General features: G+C 41.8%; 1 protein-coding gene across 1 annotated transcript in view; it reads left to right on the top strand.

The window, feature by feature from the left end:
• Nucleotides 1-876: 876 nt before the first annotated feature.
• The window catches only part of LAMA4 (laminin subunit alpha 4), a 126,567-nt gene continuing 104,096 nt past the window's right edge, over nt 877-23,347 (top strand). Inside the window, exon 1 of the mRNA XM_065400888.1 lies at nt 877-1,077. Coding sequence (XP_065256960.1) covers nt 877-1,077 — 201 coding nt within the window. The remainder of the gene's footprint in view (nt 1,078-23,347) is intronic.

The following is a 23,347-nucleotide window of genomic DNA, read 5'->3' as shown; positions in this document are numbered from 1 at the left end:
AAACTGCAGTGAATGATATTCTTTTGCACAAGCAGACATGAAAATGGGAGGTGAGGCTCATGAAAAAGGGGGGTTTTCAATTAACCATATTAGACTGTACTGTTTCAATAAGATCTATATCTTCCATTCGGTCACACAAACATGAAATCTTGATCAACAGAAAAGCCACCTAGCCCGTATTAACACTTGGGACATTCTGAATCTTGATCCCCCTGCCCACGCCCACGCCCATGCTCCCCCTCCTAAATAGGGGCCTCTAAAGTTTTTAATAAATCTGGCACCTTTCTGTCTTTGGCTGAATAAACTAGAGGTGCTAAAAAAAATAATCATGAGAGTTGATTCTTATTCTGGAGCAGCCAGATTATGTCCAGACTGGGGGGTGGGGAGGGAGAGTAAAGGTCCGACCTCAGTTTCTGAATGGCAAAGTTTGAGTGGGAGGATCCCAAATCTAAAGGTAAAAAGGAATGATGTGAACATATGAAGGAAGCCAGAGCCCTGAATACAGACTCAGTCTGTATCCTGACAGAGTGGAGATAAGGTGGCTGGGGAGCTAGTGGTGCTTTCCTGGAATACAATCTGTGTTTGACACTCTCTGTTTAAGCACTGCCCATCTGCATGTTATTCAGCTGAAGCCTCTAGGGAAAAAGAGGAGCCACAGGCACAGACTGCGAGCGAGGGAGGAAGCAAAAGAGCTTTTCTTTTTTAAATAAGGATCTGGTTAGACTGCCTTGAAGTGCCACATCTGGAAACTGAAAGCTGAGAGAAAGTTAAAATATCTGAGGCACTACTAAACGAAGGGGGGTGGGGGCTGATTGCAGAAGTGGGTAAACAATTACTAAGAAGCTAGAAGACCACTACTGGATGTAAGGAGAGGAAATGGCTTTGATCTCAGCCTGGCCCCTTGTTTTTCCTATATTATTCTTCTTGGGATGTTTCTTCTCCAGCGCTGCCTCAAGCGAGGGCAGCGTTTTTCATTTTGTCATTGAAGGTAGCTCAGCGGTCAGCAATCAAGAATCCGCTGTTATCAGAGGGCAGCAGCAGTCAGTTGCTACTGGAAGTTGGGTGCCTTTTGCTGAGGTACAGTAACTCCATTCTATCTCTAGAGTCTGAGCTTTCTCCTTTCATGTGCTTGTGGTGAAATTCCCATCTGGATAAAGTTAGTTTAATCATTTGAACCTTCAAGTGATACTGTAGAGTTTTGTGGGGGGATTTTGGACATTGCATTTCAGGCTGAAAGAGACATTTCAGACTTCAAAATAGACACATGCCCTGCCTGCTTTGAATAAACAGCTGTACTATAAAGTGGTACTAGCTTAGCACGTCTCTGACTTTCCTGCCAGCATAACTAAATAGGCCTGTCCAAACAGAGTTATTTTACAAGGGTTAATTGTCACAACAATAGTCACCGGATCTTTAAATTCACTTGGATTTCCAGAAAGAGTTTGCCAAAAAAAAATCTACCATATTACAGAAGTTTTGCTTTTGTCTCTTACATAAAATCCAGCTCTGGAAATGGAGGTTCCTTTTATGGTTAGAGTAAGGTTAATAAATCAAAGGGTATTTAGGAAACTGCCTGCAAAGAAAACACCTGCATAGATTTCAAACATTACAGAAAGTTTGATAGTAGGACTAATGACAGAAGAAATCAGGACGATCCTAAAGTTACTTTGTTGTGGTAAATTTTCTTGCAATCTTTGCTTCTTGAAGTTACTTTAGACTTCTGATTTCAGTAAGGCTGCATCTGAACTGAACTATTTAAAAAAAAAACTAAGAAGAAAATAAATGACTTCAAGGCACACTAGAGACAGATCAATGTCTCGTGTGTGGGAGATACAAAGTAGGAGGCAAATTAAGTCACCTAAGGTCATGGGAAGGGAAAGAATAATTGCTCTAGCATAACATCAGAAAATGAGAGAGAAAATGAAAAAGGAGAGATAAGCACAGCTGTGTTGATATCACAGTTATGACACTGATATCTTATGTCATGAAACTAAATGTTTTTACCATGCTTTGATTACTAATGATAATAACCATGAAAGTAAATGTACAGCATCCTGGAAAAAAATCTTCTGGGACAATAGGGCTTCAGTATAAGGCCAAATTTGATTACGCAAACCTCACCCACATTATTGTGCTTCCAAACAGCTGAGGAATCTCAGGAAAGGCCTGCCCACTCCACTACTTCTCTGGGGCGAAACGTGACCTATGTGAGAAAGTTTTGAACCTAAGTTTGCCCAGCTTAATATGTAGGCAGTGGGGAGCTCGCCTGGGTTTGGATACATTCCATAATGTGGGAAGTACATCTCTTCTCCACAGGCTTGGAACTAGCCACTGGGAAACAGTATCTCCACCTGTTGCTTACAAAATGGAAAGTCCCTGAATGAATGCTTGATTTAAGAGACAAATGGGTTTTGTAACTGAGTTTCACAGGATAACGGGCATAAGCTTTTAACAGATAAAACTCCTAGCCTTTCTGGGTATAATCACACTGAATGACTCCACAAAGCCAGACTGCGTGTGCTTCGTTTAACCTATTGGACTTTACACCAGGAAAGTGCTGAATAATAGTTTGCACATGGCTTAGGAAAGACACTCTCCCCCACCCCCATTCATGGATGAAGATATTGGAAAGGTGTCATTTGTTCTATTTTATTTTATCTTTTAAATAGTTAATATTTGCACTAAGGGCCTGATCCATTGAAGCCAATGGGAGTCTTTCCACTCACTTCTGTGGACACTAGATCTGTCCCTAAGCACTGAATCCTACTGCCTGCTCCAATGGTGCAGAGGGCCCTACTTGCAAAACCACTGAGGCTCCATTGTGAGGAATGGCAGCTGGGTTTCAGCCCCTACGTTATGGAGGTACATGCCCTGTGTGCTTCAGAGCCCAGCTGCATGGCAACTCCCTGAGTGGCCATGTACAGACATTCTTTGGGGGCAGGGCAGGTAGATCTGCTGCTGCATGGATCCACTGCCCAGTGACCCCATGTTAGATTTGGTTGCTAGGGCTGGGAAGACTACTCCAGTCCTGAGAATGGAGTAGAGGTCATAGAGCAGCTCTCTTTCTCTCTGTAGCCTGATTGGGGAAGACTCCTCCCTCAAGCCCTCAGAGATTTCCCCAGCACTAGCCCAACTATTCAGGTTGGGCCTTGGGAACAGGATTTCTCCCTAAGTGTGCATTTTAAAACTAGCCGTTTTGTGAGCTTGAGTTCTTTATCCACAGATCAGTGTGAACCACAGTAGAGACTCTTTTACACAGCCCTGCTTGAGTCTACTCCTTAGTCTAAACATTGGCTCAGGCCTATAACTCCCCCAAGCAGACAGAGGCTGTTAGTCATGCTGAACAGTGCTGAATTATATAGCGGGTGGGTTTGTGAGGTAGAGTTAAAGAACCACAGAATCATTGTACATAATGCATCCTGGTAGACTATGGTGCCAGTGAAGGTCTGTACTTAACCGCAAAGCAAACAAACCACAATATAGCCAGAATGTAGGTCTAAACCACAATGAATTCATGACATTTCATCATGTGGTGTTAATACTATGCAGAGTTTGCCCTGCAAACCATTCTTATTTAGATAATGCACTGGCAAATATGAAGGATTAGAAATACAGTGGGTGGGAACGTCTAAAAATACATACTTTTTTGGCTGGGTTTACATTGCTGTGTTGTTCTTAAATTCTGCTGAGACTGTGATACTATGAACCTATTGAATAATTGAAGGGAAGCAGAAGAAAGCCTGAGGTACAAGGGAACACACTGGTCAATATTCCTTAGCCTTTTACTTTTCTCCTTTTCCTGGTTTGGTAACCTAAAAACTAATGGTGCATGGAAGAACTGGCTTTAGAAAAATTCAGAACCAGCTGGAATTTTAGCCTTCCTGTGTATCTGATTTGAACCCAAAGGTCTTTATGTTTGATACAAGAATATTAAATACCTGAATGTCATGTGAGAGTACTGAATCCCAGTAACTGGACAGACCCTCGAGGACTGGTACCCATATATCTTTGTACTCTGCTGTCCTTTTACAAAAAAACTCACCAATTATGCACCCTTCCTAGCCCCATGCAACACATACAACTTCCCCGGAAGAGGACTAGAACTTTGTTCAGGTCATTCAGAGAGCTCCGGTTAATCCAGGTAGCATGGGTAATGCTAGCAGTGAAGATACAGTGTTGCGAGCTGCAGTGTGGGCTAACCACTCCAGTACAAGCTTCATGGGAAGCAGCGTAAGTACTTGGGTTGCCAGTCTATGCTGAAGCTCACGCTGTTGCCTCTTCACTGCTATTGTTATCCACACTAGCTACATTAAAGTTAGTATGGTTATGCTTATCCATGTTTCAATCACACCTTAATTTGTAGTGTAGCCGTACCCTAGGAGTCTAGTATGCTGGTCAGTGTTGTTCATACCATAATGGTCTTTCCCTCCTACACATGGCTTTCCATCCATTTCCTACTTCCTTTCTTTCTCTGTAGTTCAGATGCTTCTATAGTGTTGCTCCACGCTGGAGCTCTGCCATTAGTCCTTCCATAGTACAGGATCCAGGGTGTCTTCTTGAAGAATGCAATATCTTCTTGGAAGGGTTTGATTTGGACAAGTATTGGGTCATGAACTACCAATCAGTGGGTCCTTTGGAAGTAATAAGAGAAGTGGGCTAGATTTGCAAGCACTAAGAATGAGAGATTTCCTTCCAAAGTTGGGGCTAGGGAAGAATTTAACAAAAGGCATCCAGGTGAGAGAGAGGAGCAAAATCAGTAGGGAGAATTTGTATTAGGAAACTAAACATGAGTATAAGTAGGGTTGCTGGGATTCTGTTTCTGAGACTGAGCCTAGAAATTGCTGTTTGTAGGCAGGTTAGGAAGATAGGTATGAAAAACATGCTAAAAAGTATCAGAGCTTTTAGTGGCTTATTCAAATCTTCCAAGAATTTTAGATTCCCTAGCTCATGAATGAGGTGCGGGGAAAAGTGTCCCAATCCAGGAAGGGGAGGATGTATGGAGAGAGAGCAGTTTGCACTGGCCCAAATTAATCCTTTGTGTAACTATGCTGAAGTTAATGGATTTAGGCCAGGAATTATTTTTGCCAAATATAAAAAAATTAAAATATTTTATTGGAAAGGTTCTGCTTAGATCCAAGGACTCAAGCCTCAAAATCAGCAGCCAATTTTTGAATACATGAGTGTTTGAGAATGATTGGGGCTATGGTTTGGACAGTTACAAAAGTCAGACACCTTTTGCAAAAGTCAGACCTTGGTCTAGATTCAAATTTCACACACTGATTTTGGGGTCTCCAGGTCTGGGGGCATTGTGTGGACTCATCTCTATTCTAGCAACAACCCAGACAAGATGAAAAATCAGGATTAAGCTCTGTGAAGAGGTAGTTAGTTACCAACATGTAATAAAAATCTTTTAAAAATAAGTAGAATATGTGTTAGAATTTGATCTGCAGACTGCAGCATCTAATGATATTTTGGATGCTTCATTTTTGGGTACCCAATTAAAGAGGCCTGATTTTTTATAAAGTGATAACCAAAAATAGCTGGACCCCTCTGAAAATCAGGCCCCTTTATCAGGCATCTGAATTTAACTACTCAAAAATCACTAGTAACTTGAAAATGTAGGCTTCAAAGTAACCATAATCAAAAGTGCCATTCCCAGCAATAAAAATTGGAATGGAAAGACTTAGGAACTGTTTTGGCAGAAACACAGTTTGATCCCTGCTTTTGGTATGCATCCATTTGAAACAGACCAAAAGGGTTTTTAACCTGACAAAGATCTTTATATTTTTTGACTAGTGGGAGCTGCATCTCACTGTGCAAAAAGCAGATCTTGTAATGAGTTTCATTTCAGACCCTCAAGGGTTATGTTAGGTTAACTACCATAATGGGTAATTTGGATTTTTTGCTGCTGTGTGTTCCTGGTGTAACAGGGTTATGTTCTGAGAAAAGTCCATTAATGAGGAGGATGTTTAACTGCAGATGTTTGCATTTCCAACTTAAGTTTCTCATCAAAGTTTTAATGAAAATCAGCTGCAGGAGTTAAGCAGCCAGCCCCAAATCCCTTAAATCATGGAAAGCTGAAGCAAATGGAATTAGAGGATAGTGGGAAAAGTTGTGTGTTTCAAATTTAGTCAAGAAGATGAGAGTCTGTGCTTAAAATGTAACCAGTAAAATAATATGAGCTAAACTTTACTGCAGCTAACCAAATGTTGGGAAAGTACCAATAAAATGCTCAAACTTATTCAGGGGTGCGCAAACAATAAAAGGAGTTTTATGTCCACTCTTATTCATGGGCATGGGAAAGACTAGAAGGAATTAAAGGTCCAGTTTTATTAATGGGCATGGGAAGCAATACAAGGATCAGCATGTCAGGGAGAGTGATATAACCTGATTTTAAATGGTGCCAAGCAACCACAGCTGCCATGATTCTAATTGGAAATTTTGTTGCTCAACAGCTGTAAAAATATGACCAATACCTTTAATCTGAGAGATTTGTGACAAATATGCCTAAATATTGATGGGAGAGGTGGGCTCAAATTGTATTCTGGATCCAGATTTTAAACCCCTTAAAGTTTAGGGACATTCCAATCTGGGTTTTAATTAAGATTGATTGCAAAATTTGGATCAGGATCCCAGTTCATTTATAAACACTACCCAAATTCAGGAGTGTTTGGATCTGGCATTCTGATTCTAATGCAAGCGGTAACCTTATCAATCCACCAGCTTTATACTCCTCTCTTCTTGATGCCTCATTCTTTGTCAACAAAAGACCACCAAAATTATTCTAGTATTCCGAATGTACAATATATATTGAGCCATTTGAATTGTTTTCTGATGAAAGAATGCACTAAATTTGATCTGTGTTTGTTGTTCATATTTGCTAGAAATATCCAAGTAATTCTTTAGATGTTTCTTTTCTCAAAACAAATGCAGCAGGGCTCCGTTTTTTTTTTTTTTAAACAAACAAAAAAGTAGTGCCAGAAGCCCAGCACTCATCCCACATCTGACCTTTACAACAAACAATGGAGGAAAACACATTTAGGTATGGAAGCAGATTTCAATTCCCAGCTTACAATGTGTTATACACAACAGTAATTAAACATTATTTGTGAGGGCTTGTTGCAAAGCCAGTGGAAGTCAGTGGAAAGACTCTGACTGGCCCCTAAATGATGAAGAACACTTTCATGGGGTTCTTTTAACATAACAAAATGTTAGTTCCAAATGTGTTTCTATAATTAATCAACAAACTAAATCTACTGTAACAAACTCTATCAAAACCAACAATTTTAGCTAAGATTTGTAAGCTGTGATATACGCTTAACTCCTACACCCTTGCACTAATTAGCCAAGGATGACCTTTCTGCTGGTATTCCCCATAGATATCAGATGGGAGGGGTGTCAAGTAGACCAGCAAGTGAGTGTGTGGTGGAGCAGCAGCTCCTAGACAAAAGGGAAGGGTGACACATTGGGTGGAATGTCAGATGGGTAGGACCCAGTGGATTGGGAGTCAGGAAGCTAAAAAGAGGACTAGCTGGTAGGTTGAAGGGGAGAAGGTATGAATGGACAGATGGATAGCTAGATGTTGCATCATTAACTCAGTATTTCTAAACACCAAGAAGCCAAAAGATGTGAGGTATTTTTTGGTTTAAATGGGATTAACCTTTTCTTTATGCATTAACAATGATCATTCTTAGCTAAAGTGTCTGGATTGTTTTTGCCATTTTGGTTGAGTCAGCCTATTACAAACCTTGGTTCCACGTCATAGTACGCTTATTCTCCCCCTACTATGATTCCTATCACTTTTAGTAGAGGTAAGGGGATGGGAGGGGGAAGGAGCAGGAAAATTTCTTTTGCCTGATTTTGCTGTGAGCCAGTCATGACTGGTTAGGGCTGGTCAGACCACAGGTTAAGTCATGACTAGAGCAGGGGCAAAGCTTTTTCAGTCGATGATGCTTTTTTGTGGAACTCCTCCCAGGGCCCATACAATACCATCTAGTTGCCCACTCAGAGAGAACCATCCATTCATGGATCTCCCCCATTCCATGCAGAAGAGGAACTCTGTCACCTCCTCAGGACCATGTATACCCTCCTCCAGATCCAGTGTAAACCTCACTGTAGAGTCTGGGGTTGCTCAGGAACAAGCAGGCTCGGAGGAGCATGATGCATCTTCCCCTTCTGTACCACATAGATTCCCTGGAAAAGATAATACAGCCTGGGACTTATAGAGTCTGGGGGAGTCCTTGGGGGCACAGATCCATCAGAACCATGTTGCCAGGGAGGTGGGAGGAAGGGAAGGCGAAGTCACAGGGGCTTCATGCAGAGGACCTGGCCTCCTGCAGATCCCATAGAATCTACCAGGTTTGGGATGGGCTACTTGGTTTTTTACACATAGGAAAACCCCCATCCTCTAGTGGAATAATGGGGGGAGTCTATGTGGGGGCTCCATAGGTCCCCTAAATTCCCTTTGCTAATCACTTTCAGAGCATGCCTCAAGTCCATGATGGTTTATTCCTGATTTCTATGGGCACCTTCCTTTATTTTGTTTATTTTTCAGGGGAAGGAAAACAGGTTAGTTGAGGGGCTGTTTGTTTACTTTTGAACCTGATATTCCCTTTCACCCTTTCTTTGAGCCAGTGAGGAACTCATTACATCTCTAGTGGGGTAGCCTTCATACTAGAATTTTTGACTGTGTGTGTCTTTTAATGTTTTGCATTGTGGCTTCCATCTGGTGTTTACAGGCCTTGCAATAGCTATCTTATCTATTGGTTAAATAATAAAGCAACTCTAAATAAAATTTCAGTCACCTTCAGTTGCCTTCCTTGGGTTTTACCTTCTTGTTATCCAATGTTCTCATGGTAAATACAATAATACCTGCAGTAAATGCCTCTTAGGCATATTAGCCTTTGAATATATATATTGCTTATATATATATATATATTGCTTCAGTGGTCCTAGACATCTGGAAATGTGTGGGTGGTAAGCATGTAGTTGATAATTGTAGTTTTAGGTCTAGCTTGTCCTATGGACTAACGTGAAAAACATTTGACTCAGTTATTCATTTCTTTTTTAAGAGAATGACACAAAATTATTTACATCTTTCTTGTATTTTATTCAAGGGAAACAAAATGGACATTTGTTAGGAGAGGTATCTGGACCATCTGCGTTGCCAAACTTAGCAGTATTTCTGTTTGCCACAGTGCATATATATGACAACAAGTTTTATACTTACTAGCTGTAGAAAAAATAAATTAGTGCTGAGGCTTGGTATTAAATTATCTTTAGCTAGCTTGCAGCCAGCTAAAACATTTTAGCTCTTCGCCTTTGTGGGAAAGAATGCCTTTTAAGTTAAGGCTTTGTGTTTCCCACTTTATATGGTAAAAATGACTGTGCACTTTTATGAAGAATGCCTAGCCAAGAACTGTTTATATTGGAACCAACCCCATCTCTAAATCAGCCTCTGTTACTGAATGGTATTTTGTTTTCCATATGGATTGAGGAAGGGTAACAGTCTGGAAACATCTGCAACGGATGAGGTTTTCAAAATTAAATACAATTATTTGACCAGAACGATAGATAATTTTGTTGCTTTAAATCAAACCATTTTACTTTTTATTATCATTTCCCTTTACAGCACTTACAACTATTCTGGTACCATTACGACAGAGATATGCACAGGCAGACCTTTCTCAAGGGTTTACAGAGTCCCATAGGTCTGTTTTGTAATTCCATGCTTACTAACTTGAAAATATCAAATAAACAAAACAGATTATATATAGTTATATGTAGATAGATCTATGATTTTTATCACAAGACAATATTTTCAATAAATTAGAATGTAAAATGTTTGGGAAAATTGAGCTGTGAAAGCATAACTGAAAGGAAATAGCAGCTGAGCCCACTAATTTAAACGTTGTTAAGAAAGCAGGATTCATGCTTCATGGTATGATGAAATAAGTTATGAAATGCATTTGAAAACAAAGTTGTCAGTTACATTGGCAGCCATCTTAAGAAGTGGCATCATTTGCCACATTAGCATAAAAGTAGTCAATTGCCAAAAGCCCCGATATGACTGCAATTCCCACGGTAGCTAGAAGCTGAACCTACTAGTCAATAGCTGATACAGAAGGTGGTAAGCAGAGGAGGCACCAGCTAGATCCTAGCTACTGAGAAAGGTAAGGGTGCTGCTGGACTTCTTATCATGGTCCTGTCCCTGGATATTGTGCAGGGCTTCCATCTTTCTATCTACCCAAGGTACTTGTATGGCCCCTGTTGTTTTACTATCTGAGCACTTCACAATCTTTATTTAGCCTCACAATGTCACATGAGGTAAGGAAGTGCTATTATCCCCATTTTACGAATAAGGAGCTGAAGCCCAGCGGCCCAGATCCACAAAGGGACTTAGGTACTTTAGTCCTGTTTTTAGGCCCCATTGCAATCCACAAAACTCCCACTCAGCTGCCAGCTAACCCTGTAGGCACCTAAACTTGCTTAGCACCTACATAGTTGCAGCAAAAGTTCCCTCTGTGCCTATGTTTCTGCCTCTGGACATGTGCACTGCAGCCTCTCTCTAGGCATCCAAGCAACTATCTCCAGCCTAAACCCCCGAGTGATTCATGAATGTAAGTGCCACCTAAGTCGCATGTGGGTCTTGTAGGCATTCTCAGAGGCCACTTAACTCCACAAAACCACTGGGGAGTGGGCAGAACAAGAACGTCCTCCCTTATAACCTTTAGCCCAGTGCTCAGGGTACAGACCTGAGATGCAGGAGATTCCCAGTTCAAGTCCTGCTGAGGAGAAGGGATTTGAACAGGGATCTGCCCCTTCTCAAGTGAGTGACCCCCCAAAACCCTACTGCTGTTTGGTGTGGAGTTAGACAGCCTCTGAGCACACCTACTGGCTCAAGCCCCGCTTGTGAACTAGGTAGCCAAACACTTATCTTCCCCAGTTCATGAATCATGGGACTAGAACCCAGGTCTGCAGAGCCTGGGACAGCTGACATTGCCCCCAGAAGGGCAGGCAGAGAGTTGACAGTCACGCTCAGAGTTGAGAGAAAGGAGTAGGAAGAAGCCTAGGGAAAACAGCAGCAAGGGTGAGACCGCATGGACCTTAGCTGCTGATTGTCGGGTCCCTAGGCTGGCACCCAGTGTAGAGGGTGGGCCTGGGTCTACCAGCCACTGGGGAAGTGTTACAGATGGAGCAGTGGACTTTGAAGACTGCCTGAGGCAGTTTGTTTAGACAGACTTGGATACCATGAAAGACAGGAAACTATAATGACCGGAACCAAAGGGCCAAACTACAAAAAGGAGCTGTTACAGCTTGTGGAGCATGAGAGAGGCCATAGAGTGAGAGAATGGGACCAGGGGTTGAGAAACCGTAAGAGAGGCATCAAACCTGTGGTGAGCTAATCCCCAGATGCACCCCAAGGAGGTGCCATGGCAGTGAATGGAGAAAAGCCCATGTCTGTTTTATTCATGTGTGAATAGCCCTACTCCCTCCCAGCCTCTGCTGTGACTCATAACTATTAAGCAACAGAGAAATTGAGATAGTTATTGTCTTTTTCCCATTTCCTCATAGGATCCTGAATAGCAGCAGTAAAACTGCTAACTTTACTCTTGGCAATCTCTGAGCAGCGGTGACATTATCTGTCTAGTGCCTCAGGCAGACTGAGTTTTCTGCACAAACATAAGGGCTAGAAATTTACTTTAACACCCCCTTCTGCCCCCCCCCAAAAAGCTTAAACTCTGCAGAGCATGATGAGTTGGGGCCCTTTATGTGACACAAAAAGCTTCCCATTTGGCAATGGTAGGTAGGCAATGGAGCTCTCAAACACGTGTGTTATGGTTATGAGCACTCTCCTGCATTGGAATCAACAACAAAACTTCCATTGACTTCAGTGGGTCCAAGGATCAGTCCTACTATTTAAAGTAGAATGAAGGCTTTGGTTGAGGTGGTTTTTCATTATCTCTGATTAAGGGATTTTACATTGCTGGTGTCAATGAAAGTGCTCCTTTATTTATGAACTTTCAGATTGCTGAGCTAAGCAAAAAAGTTATAGTTTACTTTTAATGAATCTTCAGTATAGATTCTTAGCATTATTTTCACAGAGATAAAACAACTTTGTCTCTCCGATACTGTAGAACGATGAAAGCGATGGGTTTGTGTTTAACCTTTCAAATGGGCACTTAATACTGCTCAAGTGGAAACCCAATATTGGACATCTTTGCTTGAGTGCCACAGCAAATTAATTAGGGAGACCTTCAATTTCCATTTGTGTACCTTAGATTAGAATTCAGTTTTTAAAAAAAACCTGTGCAGTGACAGTGCTTTCTCTTTAGCAAGATGAATATTTAGCTGGCAAAAAACTTGAGTTTACCTCTGCAAATTAAGTAACACACAATATGTATGTAATTTGCTATTTATGTAATTTGTGCAAATGCTTTAGTTTACAATCTAATTAAATGTCATTTGAATTGAGATACCTGTCAAGATAAAGGAATAAGAAAAGATTACTAGTCTTGTGGACAAAAAACACTACAAACTTTTTGTTCGCTCCTAATTTGTAGCATAAATGGATCAGAGAAAAAGATCAAAATGCAGGGAGACTGTTCAGTAATTTAATGAGATACAGCATATAGGGTGAGTTTTTTTAAAATAAAATGTACCATCAATAATGGTTTGGACACTAAAATCTCGGAAATGTGTCATTCCCAGAAATGTTCACATTTTTAAAAATAAACCAGTTCACGCATAATAAATTTACATATAATTTCAGTTCACCAACATTTACCAAAATGAAGGCTAAAACAAAGTGGCTTTTATCATACTGACTACTCTCTAACAGCTGTACTGTCTTATTACCAAGGCTACTTAACTGTCTAGCTATGATGTCAATACAGAATTAATTTCTTCAGTAATCATAGTTAGAATGTGACCTTTCTAGTTCAAAGAATGGGCTACTGTAGAACAGAGGTAATGAAGGCTCATAGAAATTATAAATAGAGCCTAGAGGAAATGGGGAAGCAAGCTTGATTGTTTTTAATTCACCAGGTTTGTAAGGCTTGGAAACTCAAATTAATTTAGCTGACGCCAATGAAGAAGAAATGAAAACACTGAGAGCAAGTGTCTACTCTTGGTCACAGTGGTGTAACTATGAAGTAACACTGCCGTGCAGATTCTGGCCCTTCGCATTGCTTTTTGCAGTTATTTTGATATTATATTGTAGCCAACACACTGGGATGTTGCTGGCTTTCTAAGGGAATGTCTACACTGAAAAAAAAATGCATCATCAAGTCTCAGAAACCAGGTCAACTAACTGGGGCTTGCATTATGGGGCTAAAAATAGCAGTGTAAATGTTCCTGCTTGGGCTGGAGCCCGGGCTTTGAGAGTAGGGAAGGGAGGTAGGTCTCAGAGCCCAGGGCTCCATCCCGCATGGAAACATCTACACTGCCATGTAGCACAAGCCCGACGAGCCCGAATTAGTTGACTTGGGCTCAGAGACTCATTGCCATGGGTGGCTTTTTTGAGTTTAGATATACCCTCAGGATCTAATATTGCAGTATCCAGAGAGGGAAAACTCCCATGGAAGTTTCATTTTATTGGGACTGCAGAATCGGGTCCAGAGGGAGCTTGAAAATACTACTACACGTCTACCCAGATATAACGTGACCCGATATAACATGAATTCAGATATAACGTGGTAAAGCAGCACTCCGGGGGGCGGGGCTGCGCACTCCAGTGGATCAAAGCAAGTTCAACATAACATGGTTTCACCTATAATGTGGTAAGATTTTTTGGCTCCCAAGGACAGCATTATATCGGGGTACAGGTGTACTTTCTAACTTGGATCCCATTAATTTCTTCTTTAACTGAAATTATACTTAAATTAAATGCAGTCTGAAAATCAATAAAAGAGCCATCAAAGTGAAGGAAGGAGATCTTAAAAACTGGTTAGAGTTGCAATGTCTCATTGAAACATCCATCACAAAATCCTTCATCCTAGAGACCAGGGCTGGGACAAGGCATGTGCTGAAGAAGGTAGGCAGGTAAGCAGAAAGGGTGTCAGCAGAACACTGGTTCTGAGAGGCATAGGCGGGGGACAGATTATTATTCTTCATTTTAAATTCCCAGTCCTCATTTGTTTTATTTTTAAATGTTTTATCTTTAAAATGTTGTATTGAACTAAAATAAATGAACTAAAATGTCTGATACTTCAACTGTAGTTCACGGCTACCTGCTCTCTTCATTGATTTCTGTGTAGAATGAGTTTGTCCATATCCTAATTTCCCTCACTTCCTAGACAATGGCTGCCTATGCAATGAAGAAAGCAGAATTTGGTCCAAAACATTCAAAAAAGAAAACCCCTAATCCCATTCCCACGTTTTTAAGTGAAATACTTAAGACCAAAATGTTAAGTGTTTACTTAATTCTTTCTCTCTATATTTTCCTTAACTAAACCTGAGCTAGATTCACAGGCCTGTCAAGCTTGGATAACAAAAAGGTTGGAGGTCACTTCTAAAAGACCCTCAATTTCTATAGTCCAATTTATTCCTTAGACAGTATGAAGAGAAGGGAACTTAGAAATAAGGTGGAGCAAGGCCAAGCAATGCTGTGTAAATGAGCAAAAGAATCTTAAAGTTGATCTGCTATTCTAACTAAAAGCCAGTGAGGTGCTTTCAGCATTGGATTAAGCTGATTCGAGGTCCTGGATCTGGTGAACAGTTTAGCTGCCAAGTTTTGTACTTGCTGTAGACATTGGAAACAACTAGTCAGAACTGCGATTACTACTGAATTAAAGAAGTCCCAAACGGAAAGATATGATATTGTGGATTAAAGTCTTGGTATTGGGTCAGGACATTGGTTAGATCCTTCAGTTACATCGGTTACATAGAAAAAGGGGAACTAATCTTGTGAGCACTTTTTGTGGAGGACTCCCACTGAAGCCAATGGAAGTTCTGCTAGAAGAGCGCTTGCAGGCTTGAGTCCATAGAATGTACCAGACTGGATCAAAGATAAGTAGTTGTTAATTCACGGGAATAGAAAACTCCATATAATATATGTGCCAATTCCACATACTTCATAACAGCAGGAAAATTCCTCACTGGCTCCTAAATATGATCTGTATCTTGAAGGGTGAGATATTCCAGAGATAGTAAAGAGCTATGGGCATAAAACTATAATAATTAATACCTAGCTCTTATATGCTCAATGCTTTGATCTCAAAGTGCTTTACCAAGAAGGTCAATATTATTTTCCACACTTTACTGATGGGGAAATTGAGGCACAGAGAGGTGAAGTGACTTGCCTAAGGTCACCCAGGAGCCAAGTAGCAGAGCCAAGAATAGAACCAGATCTCCTGAGGCAGTCTAGTGCTCTAGCCACTAGGCTACACTACCTCAACAAAGTGTGTGTTTAGTTTATACAAAGCACAAAGGATGACTTGGGGCTGAAGATATAATCAATGGGCCAATTTCTGTAGTTCTTAATATTTGCTTGATTAAGGACAAAATAATTTGACCCATTTTAGTTATTAAATATTTAGCACTCAGAGTATGGTAGATTCTTGAGACATAAAAATTATTGTCTTAATCCCCCCCAAAACTTACAAAGTAAGGCCTCAAACCTGCAAACACTAATGCATCTTATGAACATGATTAATCCCACTAAACTCAATGGGACTACCTGCATACATAAAATTATTCATCTCACCCATATTTATATGTACAGAACGGGGCCCTAGATGAGGACCTGACCCAACATGCTAAGGCAAACAGATGGGAGTAGGTAGGGAGAGTACGGTACAAGTTTACAGGTACAAGTTAATGAGTTTAATCAACTGTTCAGTGAGTATCTTGAAACTGCTTGTTATGTTAATTTTAAAATTAATATGATCTGTTTTTGTGCAGGGAATTAATGGGATAGAGATGAAGGGAATGTCATGAAATGGATGAGTTAGTAGGACCAAAGTGAAAAGGAGAGATGGGAAGGGGGGAAAGGAAAGAGCAGAAAGAACAGTAGGATGGATGGAGAGGAATCCAGTGAGCAAGGAGAGTGATGTCGCAGCAGCAGGACTGTGGAAGTTGGAGAGGAGCAGTAGGAGATCAACAACCAATGAGCATAATGTCCAAACACCAGTAAAGCAGGACAGCCATTAATAGAAACAACCCAGGAGAAATACAGAGGCCTCCCCTGAAGTGGGCCAATCAGCAACCATTTCATCATGTCAGCATTCAGTTTAAGAAAGTTAAATGATATTCAAGCCCAGTCATCAACGAGAGAGACATGTAATACAGATAGGACTGAAAGGTAACCTATAAATATAAACTAGCATGAGTGCCACAAATAGAACCCTGAGGAAATGCAGATTCACTTAGTGGCTCGCCATACGTAAATGGGCCTGTCATAACAAACTGCCTAGAACAACACTTACTCCACAACATTACCATTATTCCCTCACTTAGTCACTAAGCTTTTGGGGAGATCTAGGACTGAATTGGTCCCTAGTCTATTATTGAAGTTTCTCTCTTTCTTTAGCAAACTTAAAGTCATTCTAACTTTTGGAAAATGAAACCTAGAAGACACGATGCACAAATAAATTAAATTAGCTGCAATTGATATCACAAGTGTACAGACTAGATAATGAAAGATTAGCAGACATCATATCACAAGGAAAATTAATGACCCCAGCAAAACACAACAACAGTTATCATGTGCTTATATGTAAAGGGTGTGAGGATTCATTCTAGAAATAGTTTAACTCCAAAAGAACAAAATGGAGACACACTTCTTAGACAAGTTTGAACCCAAGTCAGACACATCACACAGATTTGATATCCATGATGATCAGACCCTTTACCCTCCCTGGACCAGACTTAGACCTGATGTAATCATGGAAAGTGTCCATTTTTGGCAAGATGGAGTGGCGCCACCTGTCTTGGGAGCATGGGGGGCACAAAAAATTTAAACACAGTCATTTGTGATCTCAATGGTTCCAAGTTTTGAGGGTGTTACACTTGGCCTCAAGCCTGTCTCCCAATTGATGGTTGTTGTACGCTCATAACCGCTACAAGTCTGGTGTTAGTCGATTGAGGAAATAGCATTCTTAGGTATTATGTGAAAAGTCTAATGCTCATACATGTAATAGTGGTGAGAGGTGAGTGAGCAAAGCTCTTCAAGGATGAGGTGGGTAACACTTGATGCAGGGTTCAGTGATTTATTAGCTCCTAGTTCTACTTCTTGACAATGTTTGCAAGCCAGTCTTGCACAGTCACCTAGCATAGCCCCAAATAGCCCAGAGACCAAAGACACAACACCTGCTGACACACACCTCAATAGGTTACTAAGACTCCTGTTAAAATGTCTGCTTACCTCCATGTCCACTGTCCTTTAGGGCAGCGGTTCTCAAACTGTGGGTTGGGACTCAAAAGTGGGTTGCGACTCCATTTTAATGGGGTTGCCAGGGCTGGCTTAGACTTGCTGGGGCCAGGGGCCAGAGCCAAAGCCCGAGCCCCACTGCCCAGGGCCGAAGCCTGAGGGTTTCAGTCATGGTTTCAGTCAGATTACAGGCCCCCTGCTGGGGCTGAAGCCCTTGTGCTTTGGCTTTGGCCTCTTGGGCTTTAGCTTTGCCCCTCCGCGCCAGGACTCGGGCTTTGGCTCAGGCTTCGGTCTCCCCTCCTGGGGTCATGTAGTAATTTTTGTTGTCAGAAGGGGGTTGCGATGAAATGAAGTTTGAGACTCCCTGCTCTAGGGATAGCCAAAAATTGCATTGTCTTACTCTCCACTTATCTAGTTCATTCCAGAAAAGATTTGTTAATTTATTAATCTGTCCCTCAGCCAGAGTGCGCTTTTGATGTAGAAAGATGTCTAGAATAATGTGTGTGTGCTTCTAAATCTGGGCTGTATTCTGTGCCCTGCTCAGTATGGTGCAGTGCTCAAGACTTTCACACATGCAATTAATGTAGTTTACTAGGAACAAACCACAGCATGCATTAAAAATATAATAAATCCCCATTTTACAGTTTGGTAAACTGAATCATATATAGAAAGCTACATTCTGACTGTCTCTGCAGGGGCACTTTAGAATGGAAACGCTGTACAGGGAGCCTTTTTGCCTACTTTTCCTAGCCAGCATGTGCAAGAAGAACCAGGCAAATGCCGTTGCTCAAGATGGGAGACTAAGAGCATGGGAGATGGGCTAGCATGTCCAGTAGTGTTTCTTGGACCAAGAGCGAGCTACCAGCTAGTTGCAATTATAGTAAGGACTCTGCATACCTGCTAGTGCCCCAAACCTACTCCACTCCTGTGCGCGCGCACACACACACACACCCTACCTTTGAGTGGCTGTTTCTTCCTCCCCCAGCCCCCATGCAGGCAGAATGCCTTTGAGCACCATACGTCAGACATTACAACTACACCCCCCAAAACCAGAATTTCACCTAAATGGTTCAGTAACTTGCCCAAGGTCACACAGCAAGTGCTGTACCTGCACTCAGGACTGCTGAAACCTAGTCCCCTGTTCTATTCACTAGCCACACTTGCAGCTTGTATCTGAGCTAGAAACCAGTTGCACACGAGGTGTACTCTGCATCTGTCAGATTTTATTTTTCAGCACCGAGTAAGGGCGTCTCATTCAGGTCACAGGACGCAGGAGGTCAGAACTGTGGGGCATAGTGTTATTACAGCTCCTGCTGTTTGCAGAATGTTTCCCATCAGTCCTGAGAAGAACTAAATCTTTGTGCTTGTGAAAAAATATGTCTTTGAACTGGGCAAACTGCTGGGGAATTTGAAAGGGCTGTTACTTCACTCACAGGAAGCAGGAAAATGGGTGTCCATGAGTCTGTGACCAGGAGCCCACACTGTAAAATCTATGTTTGAAAGTTGTGGGAGGCTACTTATACCACCAAACAGGAGCTAGGATGTTTGGGGAGGGAAGGGTGTAGCCTGTATTCTCTCCTTGGTTGAGAGAAATTAACAGACTGAGGGTCCCCTATCTGTCTGATGTTAAAGTGAATGCTTTGTTAGCTAATACTTTCCTACTGTGACAAGCTGAATGTTTTGTGCCCACCAGATGTCTAGGGGTAGATTGCTAGGATGCCGTGTTAGATGAGGACAACTCAACACTTCATTTATTCCTTCAAAAAAAATAGCAGCATATTACAGAAAGGTGATTCCAGTTTGATAAAATATAAGTTACTAGAACAGGAGCAAAAGGATGGTCTTCTAGGTTAAAGCACAGGCCTGGGAGCCAGCAGGCTGTACTGGGAGTTGGGGTCTGTTCCCCACTTGACCATGGGGGGAGGGATAGCTCAGTCATTTTGAGCATTGGCCTGCTAAACCCAGGGTTATGAGTTCAATCCTTGAGGGGGCCATTTAGGGATGTGGGGATTTAGTTGGGGATTGGTCCTGCTTTGAGCAGGCGGTTGGACTAGATGACCTTCTGAGGTCCTTTCCAACCCTAATCTATGATTCTATGGATTTGCTGTGTGACCGTCTCTGGAGACATTTACACTGCAATCAGCCACCACTTTATAGTGGGCAAGCCTTTCAAACATTCTGGCTGCGATTCTCCCACCACAGGGTACTAAGTCAATGAGGGTTACTCCGTGGGAGAATTAAGCCCTATGTACCTCAGTCTCTCCATCTGTAAAATTGGGACAATGTCCCTATTCTCACAGGTGCACTTTGGGGCTTAATTCATTGTAGATTGCAAAGAGCTTTGAGGAGCTCAGATGAAAGTGCAAAGTATTACGACTAGTTGTTTATTATGACTTTATTCACTAATCTGCATGTAAATGTTCCACTTCACTGGAGCTGATTTACTTGTAACAGTGAGATGATTTTCAAAATAGCAAAGGTGCAGGAAGCATTTTTTAACTCTTCCTGAGATTTCTAGTTTTAGACGAAGTTCAGTTACTGGCTAATATTTGCCAAAAAAATCCCTAACCCTTGGCTGGGGAGGATTTATTTCCATCGTCAGAGATATTCAAGCATGCTGCAGGGAAAGCAATATTTGCTAAGTGTAGTATAGTTTGTTTGAAAACCTAGCTACACGTGTCACAATGGGGAGTTGCTGGGGTTTGAAAACATCTGAAAAACTGGATCATGTTTAATGGGAGCTAGAAATCTAGCTTTTTTGAAAATATGGCTCTATCTCCTTTGAAGTAACTTACTTAGTTTAAAATAAGCATCCAGTGAATTATAGGGAATTTCTGACTGTCTTTCTCAGCGCTGAAGAAAATGTAGATGCCAGGTGGCACCTCTGTCACAGCAGGTTATGTACAGAGTGTAAATGATGGCCTGACAGAGCCCTAGTCCAAAGTCCTCCTCACGAAAAAACAGGACACTCTAGAAGGAAAAATCCTGCTTTGGAGACAGAGGTCAGCTTATTTATCTTAAGAGAGCCAAAGCAAAGTAAACTATAATCAAAAGGGCCTCAGATCTTTGGGCTGCTAACTCCAAACAAGGCTCACAACAAAAACAAACCAAACAAAAGTACATATGTTTTTTGAAAACCTCTTCAGGGAGTAGAAAGTTACCCTCTGCACAACATCACACTAGGTGATCTAGTCTGACCTCCTCTGTAACACAGGTCATATTATTTCATCTAGTTACTCCTGTACTGGGCACAATGACATGTGTGTGATGAAAGCATATCTTCCAGAAAGACAGCCAGTTTTGATAGGGAGTCATCAGGAGATGGAGAATCCACCACCTGCTTTGCTAGTTTGTGCCAGTGGTTAATCAACCTCATTGTTAACAACAAAACAAAAAACTGTGTGCCTTTCTAATTTAAATTTGCCTGGCTCTAACTTCCAGCCATTAGTTCTTATGATGCCACTCTCCTAGATTATGCTTTATATGCTCCTTAGAAATTAGGAATAGCTGCTCTGCCTTCTTCCCTTGAGCCCCTGAATGAGTTCCTCTGGGATCTAACATCCCACCTCTCAACTAGAAGCCCTTTTTGGGGTCCTGCAGATGCTGTACCACCCATCATACAGATGGTCAGATAATGAAGATAAAAATACAAATAATCAGAATATGCATCAAAAATTTATAAGGGCATATTTGTTACTTGGGGATATATTATCTCCTCAATGCATGCAAACTTCCCACTGTAAGTAATAGGAGTCACACATGCACCAAGTTCTTTACAGTTTTATACTCCATTTCTAGGACTGCTCAAAATATGGAAGCACTGATAAATCTGCACCTTGCAGAAATTTACATTTCTGCTGCCAATGGTCTGCAATTCTTAATGTGATTTGATTTTTGCAAGCATTTTTGGAGAGGTATAGTGCTGTGCTCACTCTGAAGATTCTTGAGAAAATAATAATGATGATCAATAATGATTTTCACAGCCCAAAAGCGTGCTAAGAATGTCACAGAAACAAGATTCAGTATCTGCCCTGAACAGCTCAAAATTTACATTCAGATATTAGACGGCAAGATCCTGGCTTGCCCTGTGCACTATGTAGGAGAATAAGAGGGCATAAGGTAACTCTTCCCTCTCTGCACAAGCTATCCATACTGCAAGTCACAGCATGAGGTGAGAGCAGCCTCCATGAGGCCACTACTCACCCTCCCAGGCAGGGAGCAGGCTGGCAACAGGCAGACCCTGGGCACCCTAACAACAATGGAGCTGGCACTGAGAGAAAAGGAATCCATGCCTGGTATGATGCTGGCACAGTTTACTTCTCAACTGGAGCAAAGGGAGAACCAGGGACCAAACTGTGACCTTCGGTGTCACAGTGCAGTTCCTGCTCTGCTCCTGGGTAGTGCAGCTACATGCTGCCTCTTACTCTGGGCCAGTGCTTAATTTCTGCCAGGGCTTACTGGGGGTGAGCCTCAGTATCTGTAGGCTTGGCAGTTCATAGCCCGGGCACCTCGCCGCTTGCCGCATCAGTTATGAAAGTAAAAAAATCTCTATTTTTTGCCCTGAAATGTGTTTTACTTAAAATTCTCAGCACAGTTGTATCCATCAGGGCCATAATCAGGGTGGGATAAGCAGGGCAGCCACCCAGGGCACAAAGCCGGGATATGTGTGGAAAAATGGGGGGATGAAAAAAACAGTAGGGGGTAGAGCCCTGCAGCGGCACTGGGATCCCATGGGTCCCATTACCATGCCAGGCCATCCACTCTGGCAGCAGCGCTGCCTTCAGAGCTGAGCGGCCAGAGAGTAGTGGCTGCTGGCCAGACACCCTGCTCTGAAGGCAGTGCCGCCACCCGCAGCAACGCAGAAGTAAGGGTGGCCTGGTAAAGCTCTAACCCCTACCAGGTTTTTTTCGTTCACCCTATTTTTCTGGACCCTCCCCCCGGCTTCGTGCCCTTGGTGGCTGCCCCGCTGTCCCCGCCTTGGTTACAGCCCTGGTAAAATACGTGATTGTAAACATCTAACACTAGTATGTACAGTAGGCTACTCTTTCAAAAAAACACTTTACGACTGAATGTATGGCAGTATTATTGTCTTTGGTAACTGCACATTCAAAGTCACAACAAGTTTAAAATTTAATATTAAATCATTGCTTGAGCCCCAGCATCTTTCTCATTACAAGTTAAGAACTGCTCAGGGCTGGTTGTGAATGGACATTCCCACCCAGAGAGAGGATCATAGACCAACAAAGCAGAGGAAGAAGAGAAGCAGAAAAGGGGTCACCAAATAACACTGTGTGGTTACTCACTAAGGAATGTAGACATCTTGATAGTTCTTTCCAAAACAAAGCTAACATATTAAGGAATAATTCCAATATGATTTAAAATGTGTGTTTATTGCAAGAAACTGAAGTGTCTATGCATTTTGCATACAAAACCTTTGTAACAAAATCACCATGCTATACAGAACTGAGATATTTAGGACCCAGGACAGAATTTTTTTTATAGTCTCATATATATTTAAGATGCTTGCGGCCAAATAAAGCCCTGGTTTTAATGAACTCAAAAGCTGTTCCTCCATATATGACACTGTAATTAAAGTGATCCTTAAATTGCACTTGGAAGTAAGAATCTAGTAGATAATTCTCTAGAGCCTAATCTTCAGTCTGGTGCCTGAACACCCATGCTGTATGCTGAGTAGCTTCTTCAGAGCTGGGAGGAAGAAATCCTTCAGCCCTACTCCCAAGCTACAAAGTGGCAGCAGGATTGTTTGACAGGTACTCCTCAGTCTAAGAGCTACATACAACTCAGCACTGGCTAGGCAGCTGGCAGGCTGTGACCACTGCTTATCTCACTATTCTATTTGTTGCATCCTCTGTTGTGGCTCATCTTTTATTTGGATTGTAAGCTTTTTGGAGATGTAACTTCCTTTTTGTTCTGTGTTTGTACAGCACCTAGCACAAGGAGGCCCCGATCCATGAT

Source organism: Emys orbicularis, chromosome 3 (assembly GCF_028017835.1).
Source record: "Emys orbicularis isolate rEmyOrb1 chromosome 3, rEmyOrb1.hap1, whole genome shotgun sequence".
In the NCBI taxonomy this organism is placed as follows: Eukaryota; Metazoa; Chordata; order Testudines; family Emydidae; genus Emys; species Emys orbicularis.
This window is presented reverse-complemented; position numbering and strand designations above follow the sequence as displayed.